This window comes from Hylobates moloch, unplaced genomic scaffold (assembly GCF_009828535.3).
Source record: "Hylobates moloch isolate HMO894 unplaced genomic scaffold, HMol_V3 SCAFFOLD_1, whole genome shotgun sequence".
Classification (NCBI taxonomy): domain Eukaryota; kingdom Metazoa; phylum Chordata; class Mammalia; order Primates; family Hylobatidae; genus Hylobates; species Hylobates moloch.
The window spans coordinates 3,913,130-3,931,674 of NW_026652276.1; the positions used below are offsets into that span (position 1 = coordinate 3,913,130).

General features: G+C 52.3%; 1 protein-coding gene across 1 annotated transcript in view; it reads right to left on the reverse strand.

The window, feature by feature from the left end:
- Positions 1–1,428: 1,428 nt before the first annotated feature.
- The window catches only part of RAMP1 (receptor activity modifying protein 1), a 51,046-nt gene continuing 33,929 nt past the window's right edge, over positions 1,429–18,545 (reverse strand). Inside the window, exon 3 of the mRNA XM_032753368.2 lies at positions 1,429–2,023. Coding sequence (XP_032609259.1) covers positions 1,768–2,023 — 256 coding nt within the window. The 3' untranslated portion in view covers positions 1,429–1,767. The remainder of the gene's footprint in view (positions 2,024–18,545) is intronic.

An 18,545-nucleotide genomic window follows, 5' to 3' on the forward strand; every position in this document is an offset into this window, starting at 1 on the left:
AGAGAAGGAGGAGGCAGCATCCTGGCCCCTCTTTGCCTTCATCTGTCCTGTGTATTGGAGTATCTCAAGGAATCTTATTGGACAGATTCCTGAGGTAACTCGGGCAAGTGTCTTGAACTCTCTTTTCCTCCTCTGTGAAATGGGGACAATGACAGGCCCTCCCTCAAGGGGCTTCTCTGAGAGTTTTATGAGCACAAGTTCACAGTGCAGTGCCCGGCTCACGCAAACGCTACTGTTGTTGTCATACTTATTATTTCCTTGTGGCCCAAAGCCACTGACCCAGAGCACCCTCGGCTTCTCCACTCACAGGTGGTCACATCCTAGAAGCGAAAGAAGCTGGGGCCTGCTGTAGCAGACCGACCAGACCCTCACCAAGGGCCCAAGGCTGAGACTGGGTCACGGACAGTGGAGTCCCGGCAGTTCCCAACAAGACAGAGACGAGGATCAGTCCCTGAGGCCACCGCCCACTGTCAGTAGACCCTGGGCTCCTCTCCTGACCCAGTGTAAGGCGCAGCCACGCCTGCTCCTCTTGGGAAAACGGGCCCACACCACAGCCACGGTTCCACTGGAGAAGCCGAGAAGCTACTCGGGGCTACTTCTGGTCTCTTAGGCTGGGGATGCCTCTTGGGACTGGCTGGGTGGGGAGGTGGGGACTGCCCGTGATGGGTGCACCTTGTGGGCGTGGGGTGGGGACTGCAACACCCGGGAGGAGGCTCAGGGGTTCTATGGGGGGAGGCTGCTGTGATAGGCTGCCTGGGGTCTGGTGGGCTCAGCCTAGCCTGGGCGGTGGGTGGCCCCACGTGGCTGTGGTGTGCTAAAGCTGAACCTACAAGGCCATGGCACTGGCTACCGTGTTTAGATGGGGCTGTCATGTGGGGCAGAAGGAGAGGACAAGCTGAAGGTGATGGGGGAGTGGACACTCTTCTCAGTCACTGCAGAAGGGACAGGTCCTGGGGGCTGCAGGGGCCCGAGAGGAGGGGTCTGAACTCAGGGGACACCCAGGAGGGACCGTGGAGGGGCCCCTTTGGGGAGCCAGAGCCTTCTGGAAGCCCAGCTACAGGTAGGGGCATGGGCAGAAGCATGGATGGAGTGGCAGGGAGGTGAGGGGCAGAGGGCCAAGCCCAGTGATGCCTCAGGGACAGACAAGAAGAGAGCCTGCACCCGAAGCCCCAGGTATCTGTGGGGAGGGTCCCAGCCCTGCCTGGTCTGTGAGCTCAGTGTGTCCAGCCCTGGTCTGGACCGCGTCACCAGGGGGCAACAAGGGCCCCAGAATCCCCAGGAGCACCTCAGTGCACTCGGCACTGGCTCCAGTGTCACCCCCGAGCAAAGGCCCCTGATTCCTCCCGTGAGAGGAAAGAGAGTCCACAGGCCCCGGGTTTCCACCCTTCTCCCAGTGATGGGCACCCAGAGATAATGAGTCTTCCCAAGTTCAAGAACACCCCTTTTAATCACAAACCACTCATCCACAAATGTGACTATGGGGTAAGCAGTCTAGGCTGGGACCCTTTCCAGAGGTAAGTTGGGGTCACGTCCCTGCCCCCTTCCTAGGGTGGCGCTGGCCTCCAGCCAGTGGGGCTTCCAGCCAGGGGGGCTTCTAGGTTAATGCCGGAGCCTCGGCTACTCTGGACTCCTCTGAGCTCTTCTTGGCTGGCATTAGGGGGGCATTGTGGGCCTGCTCTGTCCCAAGGCTCCAGAAGCTGCCCCTGCCCAGGCCTGCCTGGCCTCACCCTGCAGCCTGGGTGCACCCGCGGGCAGCCTGGGCCCTGCCTACACGATGCCCTCGGTGCGCTTGCTCTGCCAGATCACCAGTGCCGTCACCAGCAGGGTCACCGTGATGGGGACCACAATGAAGGGGTAGAGGATGCTGCCGGGCGGGTCCCGCACGGCCCTGCCTGAGATGGGGCAGCTCCTGAAGTAGCGGCCGTGCACTGCCAGGAAGAACCTGTCCACCTCTGCGTTGGGCCAGAAGCAGCCCAGCTTCTCCGCCATGTGCCAGGTGCAGTCGGCCAGCTCCCTGTAGCTCCTGTGGATGGAAGAGGAGGTGGTGAGACCCTGGGCAGCTGGGGGAACCAACGCAGGACCCCAGCCCAGGGTGCTGCACCGTGGCCACTCATGCGGCCCTGAAGCTTGGCTCAGAGAAGCCCCGGCACCGAGGCAGTGGCCCTGGATCCAGGAGGGCAGGGCCCCGACGGCTCCAAGGGACTCCAAGGCGACCTGCATGGCAGCCCGTGGTGCAGGAAGCCCTGGCGTGGCTGCGGGGCCTCTCACAGCTCTGTCTGCATTGGGAAGACAAGCCAAGCTGGGTGGCCAATAAGGCCTGCACCTCTGCCACCAGCTCCTTCCGCCACCCTGGGCAAGGTCACAGGCTGGTGTCGCGTCTGTGTGTGACTGTTATTCTGTATGTGACTGTAACTGTTATTCTTTGTGTGTGACTGTGTGTGACTATGTGTAACTGTTATTCTTAGTGCGACTGTGTGTGTAACTGTTATTCAATGTGTGACAATGTTATTCTCTGTGTGACTGTGTGACTTATTCTGTGTGTGACTGTGTGACTATTATTCTGTGTGTGACTCTGTGTGGGTGACTGTGTTATTCCGTGTGTGTGACTGTTATCCTCTGTGACTGTAACTGTGTTATTCTGCGTGTGACTGTGTGACTGTTATTCTTTGTGACTGTGTGTGACATTGTGTGTGAATGTTATTTTCTGTGTGTGACTGTGTGTTACTGTTATTCTCTGTATGTGACTCTGTGACTGTGTAACTGTTATCTGTGAGTGACTGTTATTCCCTGTGACTGTGTGTGTATAGCTGTTATCCTGTGTGATTGTTATTCTGTGTGTGACTGTGTGGCTGTGTAACTGTTATTCTCTGTGTGTGACTGTTATTCTGTGTGTTACTGTGTGTGTGACTATGTATGTATATGTTACCATGTTATTCTGTGTGTGACTGTGGGTGTGACTGTTATTCTCTGTGTGTGACTGTTATTCTGTGTGACATTCTATGTGTGACTGTGTAACACTGTTACTGTGTGTGACTGTGACTGTGTTATTCTCTGTGTGTGATTATGTGTATGTGACTGTGTTATTCTCTCTGTATGTGTGCCCCTGTGTGTGAAACTTGTTATTTTCTGTGGGTGTGTGACTGTGTTATTCTCTGTGTGTGTCCCTGTGTAATTGTTATTCTTTGTGTGCATGTGGGTGTGACTGTTATTCTGTGTGTGTCCCTGTGTGTGAGTGTAACTGTGTTATTCTGTGTGTGTGTGAATCTGTGTGTGCAGGTGTGACTGCGTTATTCTGTGTGTGTGACTGTGTGTGCAGGTGTGACTGTGTTATTCTGTGTGTGTGACTGTGTGTGGGTGTGACTGTTATTCTGTGTGTGTGACTGTGTATGCGGGTGTGACTGTGTTATTCTGTGTGTGACTGTGTGCAGGTGTGACTGTTATTCTGTGTGTGACTGTGTGTGGATGTGGCTGTGTTATTCTGTGTGTGTGACTGTATGGGTGGGTGTGACTGTGTTATTGTGTGACTGTGTGTGTGGGTGTGACTGTGTTCTTCTCTGTGTGTGACTGTATGTGTGGGTGTGACTGTGTTGTGTGACTGTGTGTGGATGACTGTGTTCTCTGTGTGTGACTGTATGTGTGGGTGTGACTGTGTTATTGTGTGACTGTGTGTGTGGGTGTGACTGTGTTATTCTGTGTGTGACTGTGCGGGTGTGGCTGTGTTATTCTGTGTGTGCGACTGTGTGCGCGGGTGTGGCTGTGTTATTCTGTGTGTGTGACTGTGTGTGTGACTGTGTGTGTGGGTGTGACTGTGTCCTTCTGTGTGTGTGACCGGGTGCATGTGACCCCATGTGGACTTCACCACAGGGCCCCTGACCCTATCCTGCCAGGGCTGCAGGTGCCTTTACCCACAGGTATGGCTGCCACCAGGCTAGAAGGGAGGGCGTGGAGGTGGCCGTGTTGAGCCAGGGGCCCAGGCGGCACAGGCAGAGGGTGTGCCATTGGGGTGTTCCTTGGGCTTGGCTTGGAGAGAAGCCATCGTGGAGTCCCCTCTGCTCCAGGAATTTTAACCCTCGAAGCCACAGCGGGTAAGCTCATTCCCACCCTGCCCCTTAAGTGCTCTCAGGACTCTGCTCCCCAGGGCTCTCTGGAGAGAGCAAATGCCATTTGTTTCTGAACAACTTTTTCCATAGACATGGGTTTGTAGGCCACCGGATGCCCTTTGAAATGAAGTGGCCAAAACCCAAGTGGATCCGGCCATCGGTGCTTTTCCGTGTCATCTTCCAACCCAGGACGTGGGTGTCAAGTGCCTCTTCCGGCAGAGGAAACTGAGGCTCTGAGACATCACTGGCCATGGGTAGAGCCCAGACCATGCCAGCTCCTTCTGCCTCCGGCCCTGCACTCCCACCAACCCCCTGTGACCTCCTGCTTCACAGAACAGCCCTGAGACTCAGGAAGAAAGGCCCCTCTGGCATTTCATGGGGCTCAGAGCCTGTTCTTAGGGACGGATGGCCTGAAGGGGTCTCGGTGGCATTCACTGTTGTCACCATTCCATGATAACTGCTATCATGAAGGTCCACTGGGTACCCCTGCATGACAGGCACAGGCTCAGCAAGGCCTGTGTGTGAGCTCGCTCACGCTTGGGGACCGCTGTTACCCATTGTTTTGTAGACAGGGAAATGGGGGTTTGGGAAGGCTGGAGGGCTGCCGGGTGAGAGGGCCAGGGTGTGACTGCACGGGTCTCACACCTCACCAGTGTCCCTCGCCCTCGGTGGCCAGATCTGGCCACAGCTTGGACGCTTCCTTGTCTGGGTCCAAGTCGCACTCACTGGGGGTTGAGGCCACAGTGGTCATCTGTAAGCCAGTGAGCCTTGAATGAGCCCTTGCTCCATGGGAGCAGCCTGAGTGCCTCTAGGGCAGGTGCCGAGTCCCCTTCACCCCCGTATCCATGATGCCAGTGTGATGCCAGGCTTGCTGTGGAAGTTGTGCCACCAGGGCTGCAGCCAGGGTAGGAACAGGCTCAAAGTCCTTTCCACCATCCCAGACTCTTCTCTCCTGGGAAGCAGATGCCTTAGGCTGCTGAGGGAGGAACAGCACAGCCTGTCACCCCCTGGGCACAGACAAAGACACACCATGGCTGGGGGAAGGATAGGAAGGAACTCTTTTTCCTTGGAAGGGCATAAGGAAACCATCCTGGCCTACGATCCTGCACCATACAAAACAGAGGCCTTGGCTGGGTGTGGTGGCTTAACGCCTGTAATCCCTGCACTTCGGGAGGCCAAGGCAGGTGGATCACAAGGTCAGGAGTTCGAGACCAGCCTGGCCAAGATGGTGAAACCCCATCTCTACTAAAAATACAAAAATTAGCCAGGCGCAGTGGTGGGCACCTGTAATCCCAGCTACTAGGGAGGCTGAGGCAAGAGAATTGCTTGAACCCGGGAGGTGAAGGTTGCAGTGAGCTGAGATCACGCCACTGCACTCTAGCCTGGGTGACAGAGCAAGACTCTGTCTCAAAAACAACAACAACAACAACAACAACAACACCACCACCACCACCACCACCACCACGAGGTCTCTTCTTGCTGGGGAAGGGACAGGACAGTCGCACCGAAGACCCCGGCAGAGTTTGCCACAGGGAAGAAGGGTAGGAATGCTGGGGCGAAGGGCACAGGGAAGGGCCTGTCTAAACTGAGGCTGGACCAGTACACAGAGAACCCTCCCCAAGCCTTGCACATAACCTTGGTAGAATAACAAGCAGCAGCCATCTACTGCCGAGAGAAAGTGGGGTGAGATCCATACTGCAGCACAGGCAAGCAAGAGAAAGCTGAATGCAGAGGGTGGGGCACCACACTGAGGAATCTCCTCCGGTGCCCTAGTCCCAACCCTGGGCACAAGGCAATGGCAGCTCATTGCTAGAGGTACTTGAGGCCTACGGTACATTGAAGATAACCATAACAATGACAAATCCCAAACCCACCGCAATTCCTAACAAGATTGACTCAAATCCCACACTAACAGTCTGACAGAAGAGGCTTACCCATTTCCACATGTAAATACTATTGACCGTAGTCACCTCTGTTCTATACATGAATGTTCGGTATTCAATAAAAATTATATATTTTTTTGTTCAGAAGCAATATAAAACAACCAACCCATTGTCAAGAGGCAAAACAATGAATGGAGTTAGACTCAGAGACGACCTAGATGTTGTGACTATCAGACAGGTATGTTAGAATGGCTAGTATGATAATGGGTCTAGTGGAAAAGGTAGACAATATGCATGAACAGATGCAGAATGTAAGCAGAGAGGTGAAAACTCAAAGTCAAAGATAGTTGCTAGAAGTAAAAAGATATGGCATCAGAGAGAATTCCTTCAATGGGCCCATCAGCAGACACGAAAACTGAGGAAAGAGAGACATTGAAGCTATGTCAGTAGAAATTAACCAAACTGGAACACAAAGAGAAAAAAAAAATGAGGGAAAACCAGAGCATCCAAGAGCTGTGTAACATGACAATCCTATAAATGACATCAACCTCAACTCATAATGTGAGAGTCCCAGAAAGAGGGGAGGGAATGGAGCAGAAGAAATATTTGAAGAGATAATGGCTGAGGCTTTTAAAAAAATAATGAAAGATATAAAATCACAGATCCAAGAAGCTTGGAGAACCTCAAACAGGACAGAAAACAAAGCAGCTACAACAGCAAACAACCAAGTAGACACATCAAACTCTAACTGCTGAGCACCAAAGAAAAAGGAAAAAATCTTGAGGTCAGAGGAAAAAAAGACATACAGAAGAACAGTGAGTTACAGCAGATTTCTTAATTTCTTATCAGAGGCTGGTCATGCGGGAAGACAATGGGCAACATCTTGAAAGTATTAGAGGTTGCGGGGAGGGGAAACACATTCTTGTCAGCCTGGAATTCTATACCTAGAAAAAAATACCTTTTGAAAATGAGGTTGAGGCTGAGCACGTTGGCTCACACCTGTAATTCCAGCACTTTGGGAGGCCGAGGCAGGCGGATCACTTGAGGTCAGGAGTTTGAGACCAGACTGGCTAACATGGTGAAACCTCATCTCTACTAAAAATACAAAAATTTGCTGGGCGTGGTGGCAGATGCCTGTAATCCCAGCTAATCGGGAGGCTGAGGCAGGAGAATTACTTGAACCTGGGAGGCGGAGGTTGCAGTGAGTTGAGATCATGCCATTACACTCCAGCCTGGGTGACAGAGCAAGACTCTGTCTTTAAAAAAAAAAAAAAAAAAAAGAGGTTGATATAAGAACGTTTTGAGAAAAAAGAAGCTGGGAGAATTCATTGGCAGCAGACCTGTGCTACGAGAAATGTCAAAGAAGGTTCTTCAGTCATAAGAAAGAATTTGAGATCCACATAAATAGATGAAGGGCTCCAAAAACAGTGAAAATGAAGATAATAGAAGGGTACTTTTCCTCATATTTAATCTACAAAGTGAGTAAATGGATCAGAGGTCATAAATCAAACGTGAGGAGGCCCTTGGGGGCTTTAAGTAGGGGCCTCTCCGGCATCCAGCGCCCCCCTACCCCAGCCCCTATCGTTCGGTCACTGTGTTTCCTCCCTGGCTGCCCTCTGGGTTACTGCCTTGAGTGCACAGGGCCTCCCTTAGCCCATCCAAGAGGCCTAGTAGATGAGGCATGAGGAGGGAGAGGCAGCAGAGAGTGTGCCCTGCCTGCAGGCATTGGGGTGTGTGGTCTCTCCAGGTGAACAAGGACTCACGTTTCAAGAAGAAAACAGAAGTGGAAAAAGCCACAGGAAGTTGTGACGGTCTGAGTCTCATCATGGGGAAAAAACGAATGAGTGCATGTTATGTGGCTGGTCCACGGTAAATGTTACACGTGTTATTGTTGCTGAAAACCAAGTCCAGCCTTCTCAGCTACAGGGCTACACAGTGAGAACTCTGCCTTTTCTATTTTTATTTTTTGAGACAGAGTCTCGCTGTGTTGCCCAGGCTGGAGTGCAGTGGTGTAATCTTAGCTCACTGCAACCTCTGCTTCCTGGGTTCAAGTGAGTCTCCTGCCTCAGCCTCCAGGAGTAGCTGGGACTACAGACACGGTCCATCACACCTGGCTAATTTTTGTATTTTTAGTAGAGACAGGGTTTCACTATGTTGGCCAGGCTGGTCTCGAACTCCTGACCTCAGGTGATCCACCCTCCTTGGCTTCTCAAAGTGCTGGGATTATAGGCGTGAGCCACTGCATCTGGCCAATGAATGCTGCTTTGAATGATGATCCTCTCCCATATCTCAGACCCACCAAAGCCGCAGGCAGTTTAGTTTTTGGTGTTCTGCAGATCCAGTGACACATGATCCTGAACGCTGCCCCCTGTCCTCTGAGGAGCGGAGCTGTGGCATTTTTAGGAGGAGATATTGCCATCTCTGCACTCGCCAAACAGAACAGGAAGGAGCGGATGCAGGAAGCCACACCACCACAGAACCCACGCCGAGGCCACGCTAAGGCAGATAGGGCCATGTGTGGGTGGGCTATTCTGGGACCAGGCACTCTCTCCTTGATATGTCAGCCTTCTGGATTGCAGCGCCACCCACGTCTAAAAATATCTCTAATGTGCAGTCGGCTGCCCACTTCATCCTGTTTATTTATACAGAAGTGACAGCTGAAACTTTCAATAAATGTCGTGAGCTCCGTCCGTGAGGATGCAATAAAAGAATCCCCTCAGAGTACAGACATTCTTCTGCCCGAAAGAACACAGAACGGACTGAAGGACCCAAAATAGTCATGAAAAATACACCCTGGCTTTAACTCCCTAAAGTTTCAGTTCTCATGTCACTGAGTAATTATCCTTTTTTGGCTAGGACCTTCTATTCTGGGGCTCAAAGCAAACTTTGCTCGGAATGTTCCTGAATCCTATGGTGGGAGTTTCCAGCATATCTGGGTCCCAAGTCAAGGCCCGACACCACAGTTCATGGCCGTTTACCTGCTGGTAAGAAAGTGTGATTACTGATGCCCACAGGGGAGGCGTCTGCTCTGGGGACGCCCTGGGGTTGCAGTTGTCCCCCAGCTACCCCCGGCTAGCCCTAATACGAAATATCTGAGCCTGGGCCCTGTCACCCACAGACCTGGGTTCAAATCCCAGCTCCACCTCTTACCCAGCGTGATCCTGGAGACCTCATTCGCTTGTCCAAGCCTTAGTCTCTTATTAAGATGAAGATACAGGTCTCACTTGACTGGCTCATGAAGTATACGTTTCTTGTCCTTTTTGAGTTTATACTTCAGCAAAAGGTGACCAGGCAGTGTGTGTCTAAATCGTCAGAAAATCTGAGGGGAAAGCACTTTTGGCTTTACATTCACTTTTTAAAATTTATTTATTATTTATTTTAGACAGGGTTTCGCTCTGTTGCTCAGGCTGGAGTGCAGTGGCATGATCTTGGCTCACTGCAACCTCTGCCTCCCAGGCTCAGATGATCCTCTTGCCTCACCCTCCAGAATAGCTGGGATTACAGGCGTGCACCACCACACCTGGCTAACTTTTATTTATTATTTTTATTCTTTTTTTGAGACAGAGTCTTGCTCTGTCACCCAGGCTGGAGTCCAGTGGTGTGATCTCGGCTCACTGCAAGCCTCGCCTCCTGGGTTCACACCATTCTCCTGCCTCAGCCTCCCAAGTGGCTGGGACTACAGGTGCCCACCACCACGCCTGGCTAATTTTTTTGTATTTTTAGTAGAGACGGGGTTTCACCATGTTAGCCAGGATGGTCTCAGTCTCCTGACCTCGTGATCTGCCCGCCTCAGCCTCCCAAAGTGCTGGGATTATAGGCGTGAGCCACTGAGCCCGGCCCAATATTTCTTCTAGAAATACAAATGACTACTAAGCACGTGAAATGAAAGACCAAACATCCAGACGGCACTCCTCTTAAAAATGAGAATGCTAGGCTGGGTGCGGTGGCTCACACGTGTAATCCCAACGCTGGGGGAGGCCTAGGCTGGAGGATTGCTTGAGCCTAGGAATTTGAGAGCAGCCTGGGCAACATAGTGAGACCTTGTCTCTACAAAAAAATACAAAATGGCTAACACAGCGAAACCCCGTCTCTACCAAAAATACAAAAAATTAGCCGGGCGTGGTGGCGGGCACCTGTAGTCCCAGCTACTCGGGAGGCTGAGGCAGGAGAATGGCGTGGACCTGGGAGGTGGAGCTTGCAGTGAGCTGAGATCGCACCACTGCACTCCAGCCTGGGAGACAGAGCAAGACTCTGTCTTAAAAACAACAACAACAAACATTTGCCAGTGATGGGATGCACCTGTAGTCCCAGCTAGTTGGGAGGCTTAGGTCAGAGGATCACATGAGCCCAGGGAGATGGGAGATTGAGGCTGCAGTGAGCTGTGTTCCTGCCACTGCACTCCAGCCTGGGCGACAGAGTGAGACCCCGTCTCAAAAAAAAGAAAAGAATGCTGAATGCTAGTGAAGGTGTAGGATACTGAGGCAGGTACTCACAGCATTCCTCATGGAAGATAAACTGGTACAATTTTTCTGAAACACAATTTGGCAATGTGTATCAATAACTTCAAACTCATGGATACCTCTTGACCCCGTAATTCCATGACTGGGAATTATCCTAAATTAATAATGTGAAATACAGGTAACAGTGATATCAGAAGCTGTCCACTGCAGATTTATAATTATGAAAAACAGAAAACAACAGGACAGTGATCACAGAAATTATTTATGAGTGGCTCTATTATGTAGCTGTTAAAATTATATTTAGGAAGAAAATTTTAAGATGTGGAAAAACATTTATGTTCTAAAGCCGGGCAAAAGAACAGCTCTCATGCCTGTGATCCCAGCACTTTGGGAGGCTGAGGCAGGAGGATCGCTTGAGGCCAGGAGTTCAAGACCAGCCTGGGCAACCTAGTGAGACCCAGTCTCTCTGCTAAATAAATAAATAAATAAAGTTTTGAAAAGCAGCAGCAGGTTAGACCAGGTACCGTAAACAGCCTGGATTGGGGTTAAATGGTCCACATGGGAGGCAGACACAACAGAATGTCACGGGGTGATCCCCACCAGAATGGTAATAACACGAAGGACTTTTCTCTCAACTTTTTCGGGTTTTCTGGGTTTTCTACCTCGAGCATACATACTTTTTATAATTATATCTAACAGCTCATTTTAGCAGGAGGCTCACAGGAAACTAGATGTTGACGTCACTGCACCTGCAGCCACTGTGCCTGGTGTCTGGGGCAGCCTGGGTCTTCCCACCAGAGGGCTCTGATGTGCAGGCAGGGCTGGGACCCTCTGGTGACAGTGGCTCATGGGGGAGGCATGCAGTGCAGACAGGGAGTGGGGACAGGGCGTTGGGCCTCTCCAGTCTCAGTGGCCTCCTGTGTGGAATTGGGGGCCCCGCAGGACCCAACTCTGAGGCAGGAAGGGGCCCTGTGGGAGGGTGAGTGGGGGTGTGGGGTGGGCCCTGGGGGCAGGACCCCACTTTCTTCCTTGCTATGTCCCCCCTACCCCCTCTGCAGGGACCTCTGCATCCTCCTGCTCCTCCTGTTCCCTCCTCCATCTCCCCGTCCTTCTGGCTCCTCCTCTTCCTCCTGATGCCTCTCTCCTCCTGGCCTCTCCCTCCTCCTCCCAGCCCCCCCTCCACCCCAATCCCTCCCTCCTCCTCCTAGCTCCCCCTCCACCCCAATCCCTCCCTCCTCCTCCCAGCCCCCCCTCCGCCCCAATCCCTCCCTCCTCCTCCCAGCCCCTCCTCCGCCCCAATCCCTCCCTCCTCCTCCCAGCCCCTCCTCCACCCCCAATCCCTCCCTTCTCCTCCCAGCCCCTCCTCCATCCCCAATCCCGTCCTCCTCCTCCCAGCCCCTCCTTCTCCTTGGGATCCCTCCCGACCCCTCCCTCTTCCACCTCGCCCTTGTTCCAGGCCCCCACCTCATCCTCCGGGTGGGTGGCAGTGCGGCATCCTCACTCACTGAAGCCCCCCAGCCCTTCCCAGCCCCTGGAGGAGAGGCATCCCCCGCGAAGTGCTCCTCCTCTCTTGGCCTTGGGCTGCACCTGTGAGTTCCCCATTCTCCCTCCTCCACCTGAAGCCTGGGCCGTTCACTTCCGGCTGTGAACACATGTGACTCAGGGCCCCCATGCCATGCCTATCCCCTGAGTTATCACGGCTCCCCTTTCCCTCAAGTGTGCCCTCCCCTCCTGAGGCCCCATCACTGTGCCCAGGATGGGGCAGAAGTGACTCGTCCTGGTGGATGGGTTATTACAACTCCCATACCAGCTTCCACCTTTCTGCAGTGAGTGAGTATGTGGGGGCTTGGCGTCTATCTACCCCTTCTTCTGCCTCCCCCAGTTTAGTCAGGGGCAGCCATCGAACCCTCCACTGCCCTCCACTCTGCATGCTGGGCTCAGCTACCACGGGCTGTCCAGGCCACATCCCACACCCTGGCCCCTGCCCAAGCCCACTGTCCACACCTTCCCACCCCTGCTTCACGCCTTCAGTGCTCACCATTACACCTGTCCCAGATTCAGAAGCCTCTGTGTGGGTCACTCACCTGGGTCCCGTCCCTCCTGCTGGCCACATTCTAGCCACACTCCCCGCTCACCTGGGTCCCCTCCCTCTTGCTGGCCACATTCTAGCCACAGTGGCCAGCATTCTGCCTCAGGACCTTTGCACATGCTGTTCCTTTTCATTGGAAAGGTCTTAGCCTCATCTTCACAAGGCCACCCTATGCTCGCCCTTCACTTAAATGTCACGTCCTCAAAGAGGCCTTTCTGGATGCTTCAATCATATTTGGCTCCCCCAGCAAAGTGGGGTTTTCCTTCATAGATGTGTGTTACTTTGTGCCTGTCCATGAATTCATGTGATTATTCACCCACTGTTGGTCTCAACAACCAGACTGCAGACACCACCAGGGCGGGGAGGGTGAGAGCAAAAATCCCACTTACTGTGGTGACAGCGGCCACCTCCAAGGCAAAGTGAAACAAAGGCTAAAGGAAGACAGCGAGAGAGGGATGTACCCAGGAGACGCAGACGGAAGGTGAGCAGGGGTGCAGGCTTCCCAGCAGACCTGGCCCAGGCCGGTGAGAAGGGCCATCCGTGGGGCTGATGGGGACGCTCCACCCAGGACAGACTTAGCACTGCGCCGCAGAGCACAGACAGCCCGCAGCTGCCAGGAACGCAAGACATGTGGGAGACTTAAACACACCTCCCAAGGCTAGGTAGATAAACAGTAGCATAAAATGATTATGAAAAATAATGTTAATAAACCGATGCAGTGACTGTCTGATAAAGGTTCTATTCTACAGAGACTCAGCTAGCTTTTCAAAGGCCCCTGGGTCCGTGTTAGGCAGCAAAAAGAGACTCATCAAATCCCCAAAGTATAAATCATAAGTCAATATTCTCAGGCTACAACACTGAAAACTAAAAATTAGTTTAAAAAAAGGATAAATTTTAAAAAATGGAATTCCTAGAAATGAAAGATGATTTACATAATTTCGGAGTCACAAGAGAATTTAAAAATTCAATTACAAAATATTAAGAAAACAAGAACGGCAATACTATGTGTACAAATGAATGGAATAGGGCAAAAGTGAATTCTGAGAAAAATTAATAGTTGTAAATTATCTTATTAAACAAAAATAAATGAAAATAAACAACATAAGTATCCAAAGCAAGATTTTTTTTAAAAAGAACAAAATAAATCTCTCCAAATGGCAAATAATTTGTCCATCAATAATTATTAGAAGCTAATACAGGCCAGGCGTGGTGGCTTACGCCTGTAATACCAGCACTTTGGGAGGCCGAGGTGGGCAGATCATTTAAGGTCAGGAGTTTGAGACCAGCTGGGGCAGCATGGCGAAACCCCATCTCTGCTGAAAATATCAAAATTAGCCAGGCGTGGTGGCACACACCTGTAGTCCCAGTTAACTTGGGTGGCTGAGGCACGAGAATCCCTTGAACCCAGGAGGCAGAGGTTGCAGTGAGTCGAGATTGCACCACTGCACTCCAGCCTGGTCGACAGAGCCAGACACTGTCCTAAACAAACAAACAAAAACCAAAAAAAAAAACAAAAAGAAAAAGAGAAAGTATGAGAGATTAGTGTGTAAAAAAGCTTTGTTAAAAATTGGAAAATCCTCGGTGAATTGGGATACTTTTTGGTTAAATTATAAACTACCAAATGTCAACTTAAAAAGGAGGAATTCCGAGAAGAAAGATGGCAAATGTTATTAAAGAATTGCTGTTTCAAAAGGCACTAGATCCCAGGCAGTTCTTTCAAATTCTTTTTTTTTTTTCTTTTTAACTGAAACGGGGTCTCAATATGTTGCTCAGGCTGGTCTCAAACTTCCAGGCTCAAGCGATCCTCCCACCTCGGCCTCCCAAAGTGCTGGGATTACAGGTATGGGAGGCGTGAGCCACTGCAAATTCTTAATGTGAAAGAAAAAGATGTGGAGCTTCCCAGTTCATTTAAAAACGTCAACAAACCCTGATCCCAAGCCTCTTGAGATGGCATGACATGTGTCTCAACGCATGCGCACACGGACGGAACAGATGCCCTTCACTTCCACCTATAAATAGACACTCAGTCCTCTGTCCAATGCTAACAAATTTCATCTAGCCATATAGCGTATTTTATTTCAAGGAGGGCTAATTTCAGGAATGCTTTAAACCTGTTACTACAAAATCACACTTTAATATACCATGGGAAAAAAACATACCATCATTTTAACACACATTGAGAAGACATTTGGGAAAACTCAACATTCGTTTCAGATTTAAAAAAAAAAAAAGCCACAACCTTGAAAACACAGAAAGAGGCTATTTTCTTAATGTGATAAAAATCTCTCTCTCGGCTGGGTGAGGTGGCTCACGCCTGTAATCCCAGCACTTGGGGAGGCCGAGGCGGGCGGGTCACCCGAGGTCAGGAGTTCGCGACCAGCCTGGGCAACACGGTGAAACCCCATCTCTACTAAAATACAAAAAATTAGCTGGGTGTGGCAGCGTGTGCCTGTAGTCCCAGCTACTCAGGAGGCTGAGGCAGGAGAATTGCTTGAACCCGGAAGGTGGAGGTTGCAGCGAGCGGAGATCATGCCACTGTACTCCAGCGTGGGTGACAGCGTGACCCTGTCTCAAAGAAAAAAACAATCACTGTCTCAAACCAATAGCATGCACCCCATTTAGGACTGGAACGCGGGGGCATTTTCATGGCAGCCAGCAACAGGCTTATTTCGCATTTCGGCGGCCAGGGCTGGCTTCTTTGTGGTTTCTGCCTTTGGTGTCAGGACTCCCACCCAGGATTCTGTGAATAGCAGGACCTTTCCAAGCAGGGAGGGGCTGGCCACTTCCTGCGCCACTTCCTCTGTTGACAGAGAGCCACGCTGTGGCCTGGCCTGGCGTGAGTCAGGCGTGGAGCAAGCGCAAGGCCAGCTTGTCTTTAAGAGGCCTCAGCCCAGGCCCTGGGGCTATGAAAGCCCATGCGGTGTAGCTTCCCACCCACGTCTGCGTGTGTGAGCTCAGGAGCCTCGCTTCCTGTCCCGCTTCTGCCCAGCACTGCTGGAGGCAGCAGAGAACTGGGTACCTTTTGTTTTTCTTGACACTGGGGAAATGTATAAGGAAGTCTTGTTAACTGTTTGATGAAAAGCACTTCAGCACACCGTGCTGGCCTGGGAAATGTGTGCTGGGCCAGCAGGCGCTGAGCCAGCTGTGCACACCTGGAACTCCTACAGGTGAGTGGCTGCTCCCATCCCCCTGGGACTGGCAGCACTCGTGGGGGAAAGACGGATATTGTACTATCAAACCCTTCCTAAATCAGGCTGGTCAGAGAGTACAATCAAACTAGGGAAAAGGCCAAGTGTTAGAGTCCTATGTACCTGTGTCAGCCCAGGGATGCCTACACATTTGACCTACCGCATTGCTGAGACAGGAATGCTTTGAAGTAAGTGTCATCACTGCATGCAAATGAATACGTTAAACAGGAATTTTCCCCAGGTTCTGACTATGGTTTATCTACTTAAGTTGTATGAACAGGGACTTCTGACATCTTAGCAAAGCCATTTTCCCAAAAGCATAAGGGGAAATGCCAACTCCATCCCTCTCCAAAGAATTACAGCATCTGGCCAGACACAGTGGTTCCCGCTTGCAATCCCAGCACTGAGGGAGGCTGAGGCGGGCTGATCACCTGAGGTCAGAAGTTCGAGACCAGCCTAGCCAACATGGTGAAACCCAATCTCTACTAAAAATACAAAAATTAGCTGGGTGTGGTGGCACACGCCTGTGGTCCCAACTACTCAGGAGGCTGAGGCAGGAGAATGGCTTGAACTCGGGAGGTGGAGGTTGCAGTGAGCCGAGACTGCACCACTGCACTCCAGCCTGGGAGAAAGAGTGAGACCCCATCTCAAAAAACAAACAAAAAAACAACCCCCCCCCCCAAAAAAAAAAACAACCAAAAAAACAAAAACAAAAACAAAAACAAAAAAAAAGAAGAAGAATGACAGCATCCATGAGAGCATGTGTTTCTGAGGTTTCCACTGAGATTCTTGCAAATACTTCGCCAGATCATGGAAGCCAATCCCATTCCACACCTTGGCTACCAGCTAAATATTGCACTTCACCACTGACTAGGCGCTTGCTGAACAAGGAGGACAAAGGCCTCTCTGATGCAGGAAAAGGAGCAATGTGAATAACCCACCGAAGAAAGAATCTTGGGAGGGTTCAAGGAAACAGGAGGAAGACAGATGAAACGGGGCTCAGTGTTCTCACTGCTGTGGAGGAGGCCACAGTTCCTCCTGCAACACTCGCAGTGACCGCAGAGCACGCTGATGAAGCCGGAGAAAACGGCCAGCCCTCTCTGCACGTTGAGCAAGGCAGACACGGTACCACCTGTGGCCTCATTCTCACCTCCCCTCGCTCATGGCCTGTCTGGGCCTCAGGCTCTGTCTTGTCCCATGTCATCTGCTTTTTCAGTCTCCCTCTTTCCTGGCCTGAAGTGAAGCTGGTTCTCTCATTCCTGGGATGGAGGCCGAGACCCAGGCGGGGCCCGAGGTTGTATGCGGGGCTCTGGGGTCCGCCTGGACGGATGCACACCCCGATAGCTGAGTGTCACACGGGAGCATCCGGTGAGCTGCAGGCATGTAAAAGAGGGACCCACTGAGGCTGGGGCAGGTGACCCCACCATCCCCACAGACAGCACACCACATCCCCAGGACATTTAAAGGCCTGCCCCCTCTGCTGTCCAAAAGTCTAAGAGGCTGGGCGCAGTGGCTCATGCCTGCAACCCCAGCACTTTGAGAGGCCAAAGCAGGAGGATCGCTTGAGCCCAGGAGTTCCAGACCAGTCTGGGCAACACAGAAAGGCTCCCCCATCTCTACACAAAGTTTAAAAGTTAGCCAGGAGTGGTGGTGTGTGCCTATAGTCCTGGCTACTCGGGAGGCTGAGTCAGGAGGGTTGCTTGAGTCCAGGAAGTCAAGTCTGCCGTGAGCTAAGATCATGCAACTGCATTCCAATCTAGGCGGCAGAGGGAGACCCTGCCTTAAAACCAAACCAAACAAAACAAAGTCTAAGAAAATCCTAAGACCTGTTTCCCCGGGTGAGTGTGCTCCTCACAGCACCCTAGGGCAGGTGTTCTCATCCCCTCCTTTCAGACAAGGGCGCGTGCTGAGGTGATGGGGAGGTCTCTGAGGCGGCAGTGCAGAGTGGGGAACGGTCCAGGGGACTGCCTGGCCTCCTCCACTCGGGGCCCTCCCTGGGCCTGGCTTCCTCTGCCTCCCTCCCCTTCTCCTGCTATGGTGGCCCCAGGCCAGGGAGGAATCTGGGCACCTCTGCCCATGCTGGGAGAAGCAAGAGGTTTCTAAATCCATCCCTGGCTCCACGTGCAGCCAGGTCTGGCACCAGACACAGCCTGGGAGCTGCCAAGCCGGGCTCCCCACAGAGCAGCCACAGCGGGCGGGCAGGCGGATAGGCATAATACCTCGTCTGAGAACAGGCCTGGGCAGCGCCCTGGCTCCTGGGGCTGCCAGATGAAGTGCAGTTTTAAAATGCAGTGGGCGTCCCAGGCAAAGTCACAGACTGTCCTATGCTGGCTGCATCTGGGCCTGAGCAGGGGGTGCATTGCGTCCCGGGGTCCGAGGATCAGGGAATGCTGGGAGATCGCTGAGCTGTGCCCACTGTGGGCCGGGTGCATGTGACCCCGAGGGCTCACTACAACCCCTGGGAGGTGTCCTGGGACCCCTGTTGGGACAACCAGGTCTAGCTGCCCAGCTGCGTGTGATGGGGCTGAGACCACACTCAGGCCTGCCCAGGCCCCAGAGTTCCCACCTCACGGGGACATGGGTGTGACATATGCCCGAGTCTCAGGATTAAGCATGACAGCCGGGATGCTATATTTGGATGCTAACACTCTGGGGGCATTGTCCTTGTGAAGCAACGGGGGCCTGGAGGCTGGACGGGCTCTGCCCTCCCATCCACCCCGGTCTCAGCACCAGGCCAGCCGGCCCAAAGCACACTCGCTCTCCCTGCGCAAGAATCTCTCTCCCTGATGCCACTGGACTCTGCAGGGCCCCCCCGCCGGGCTTCA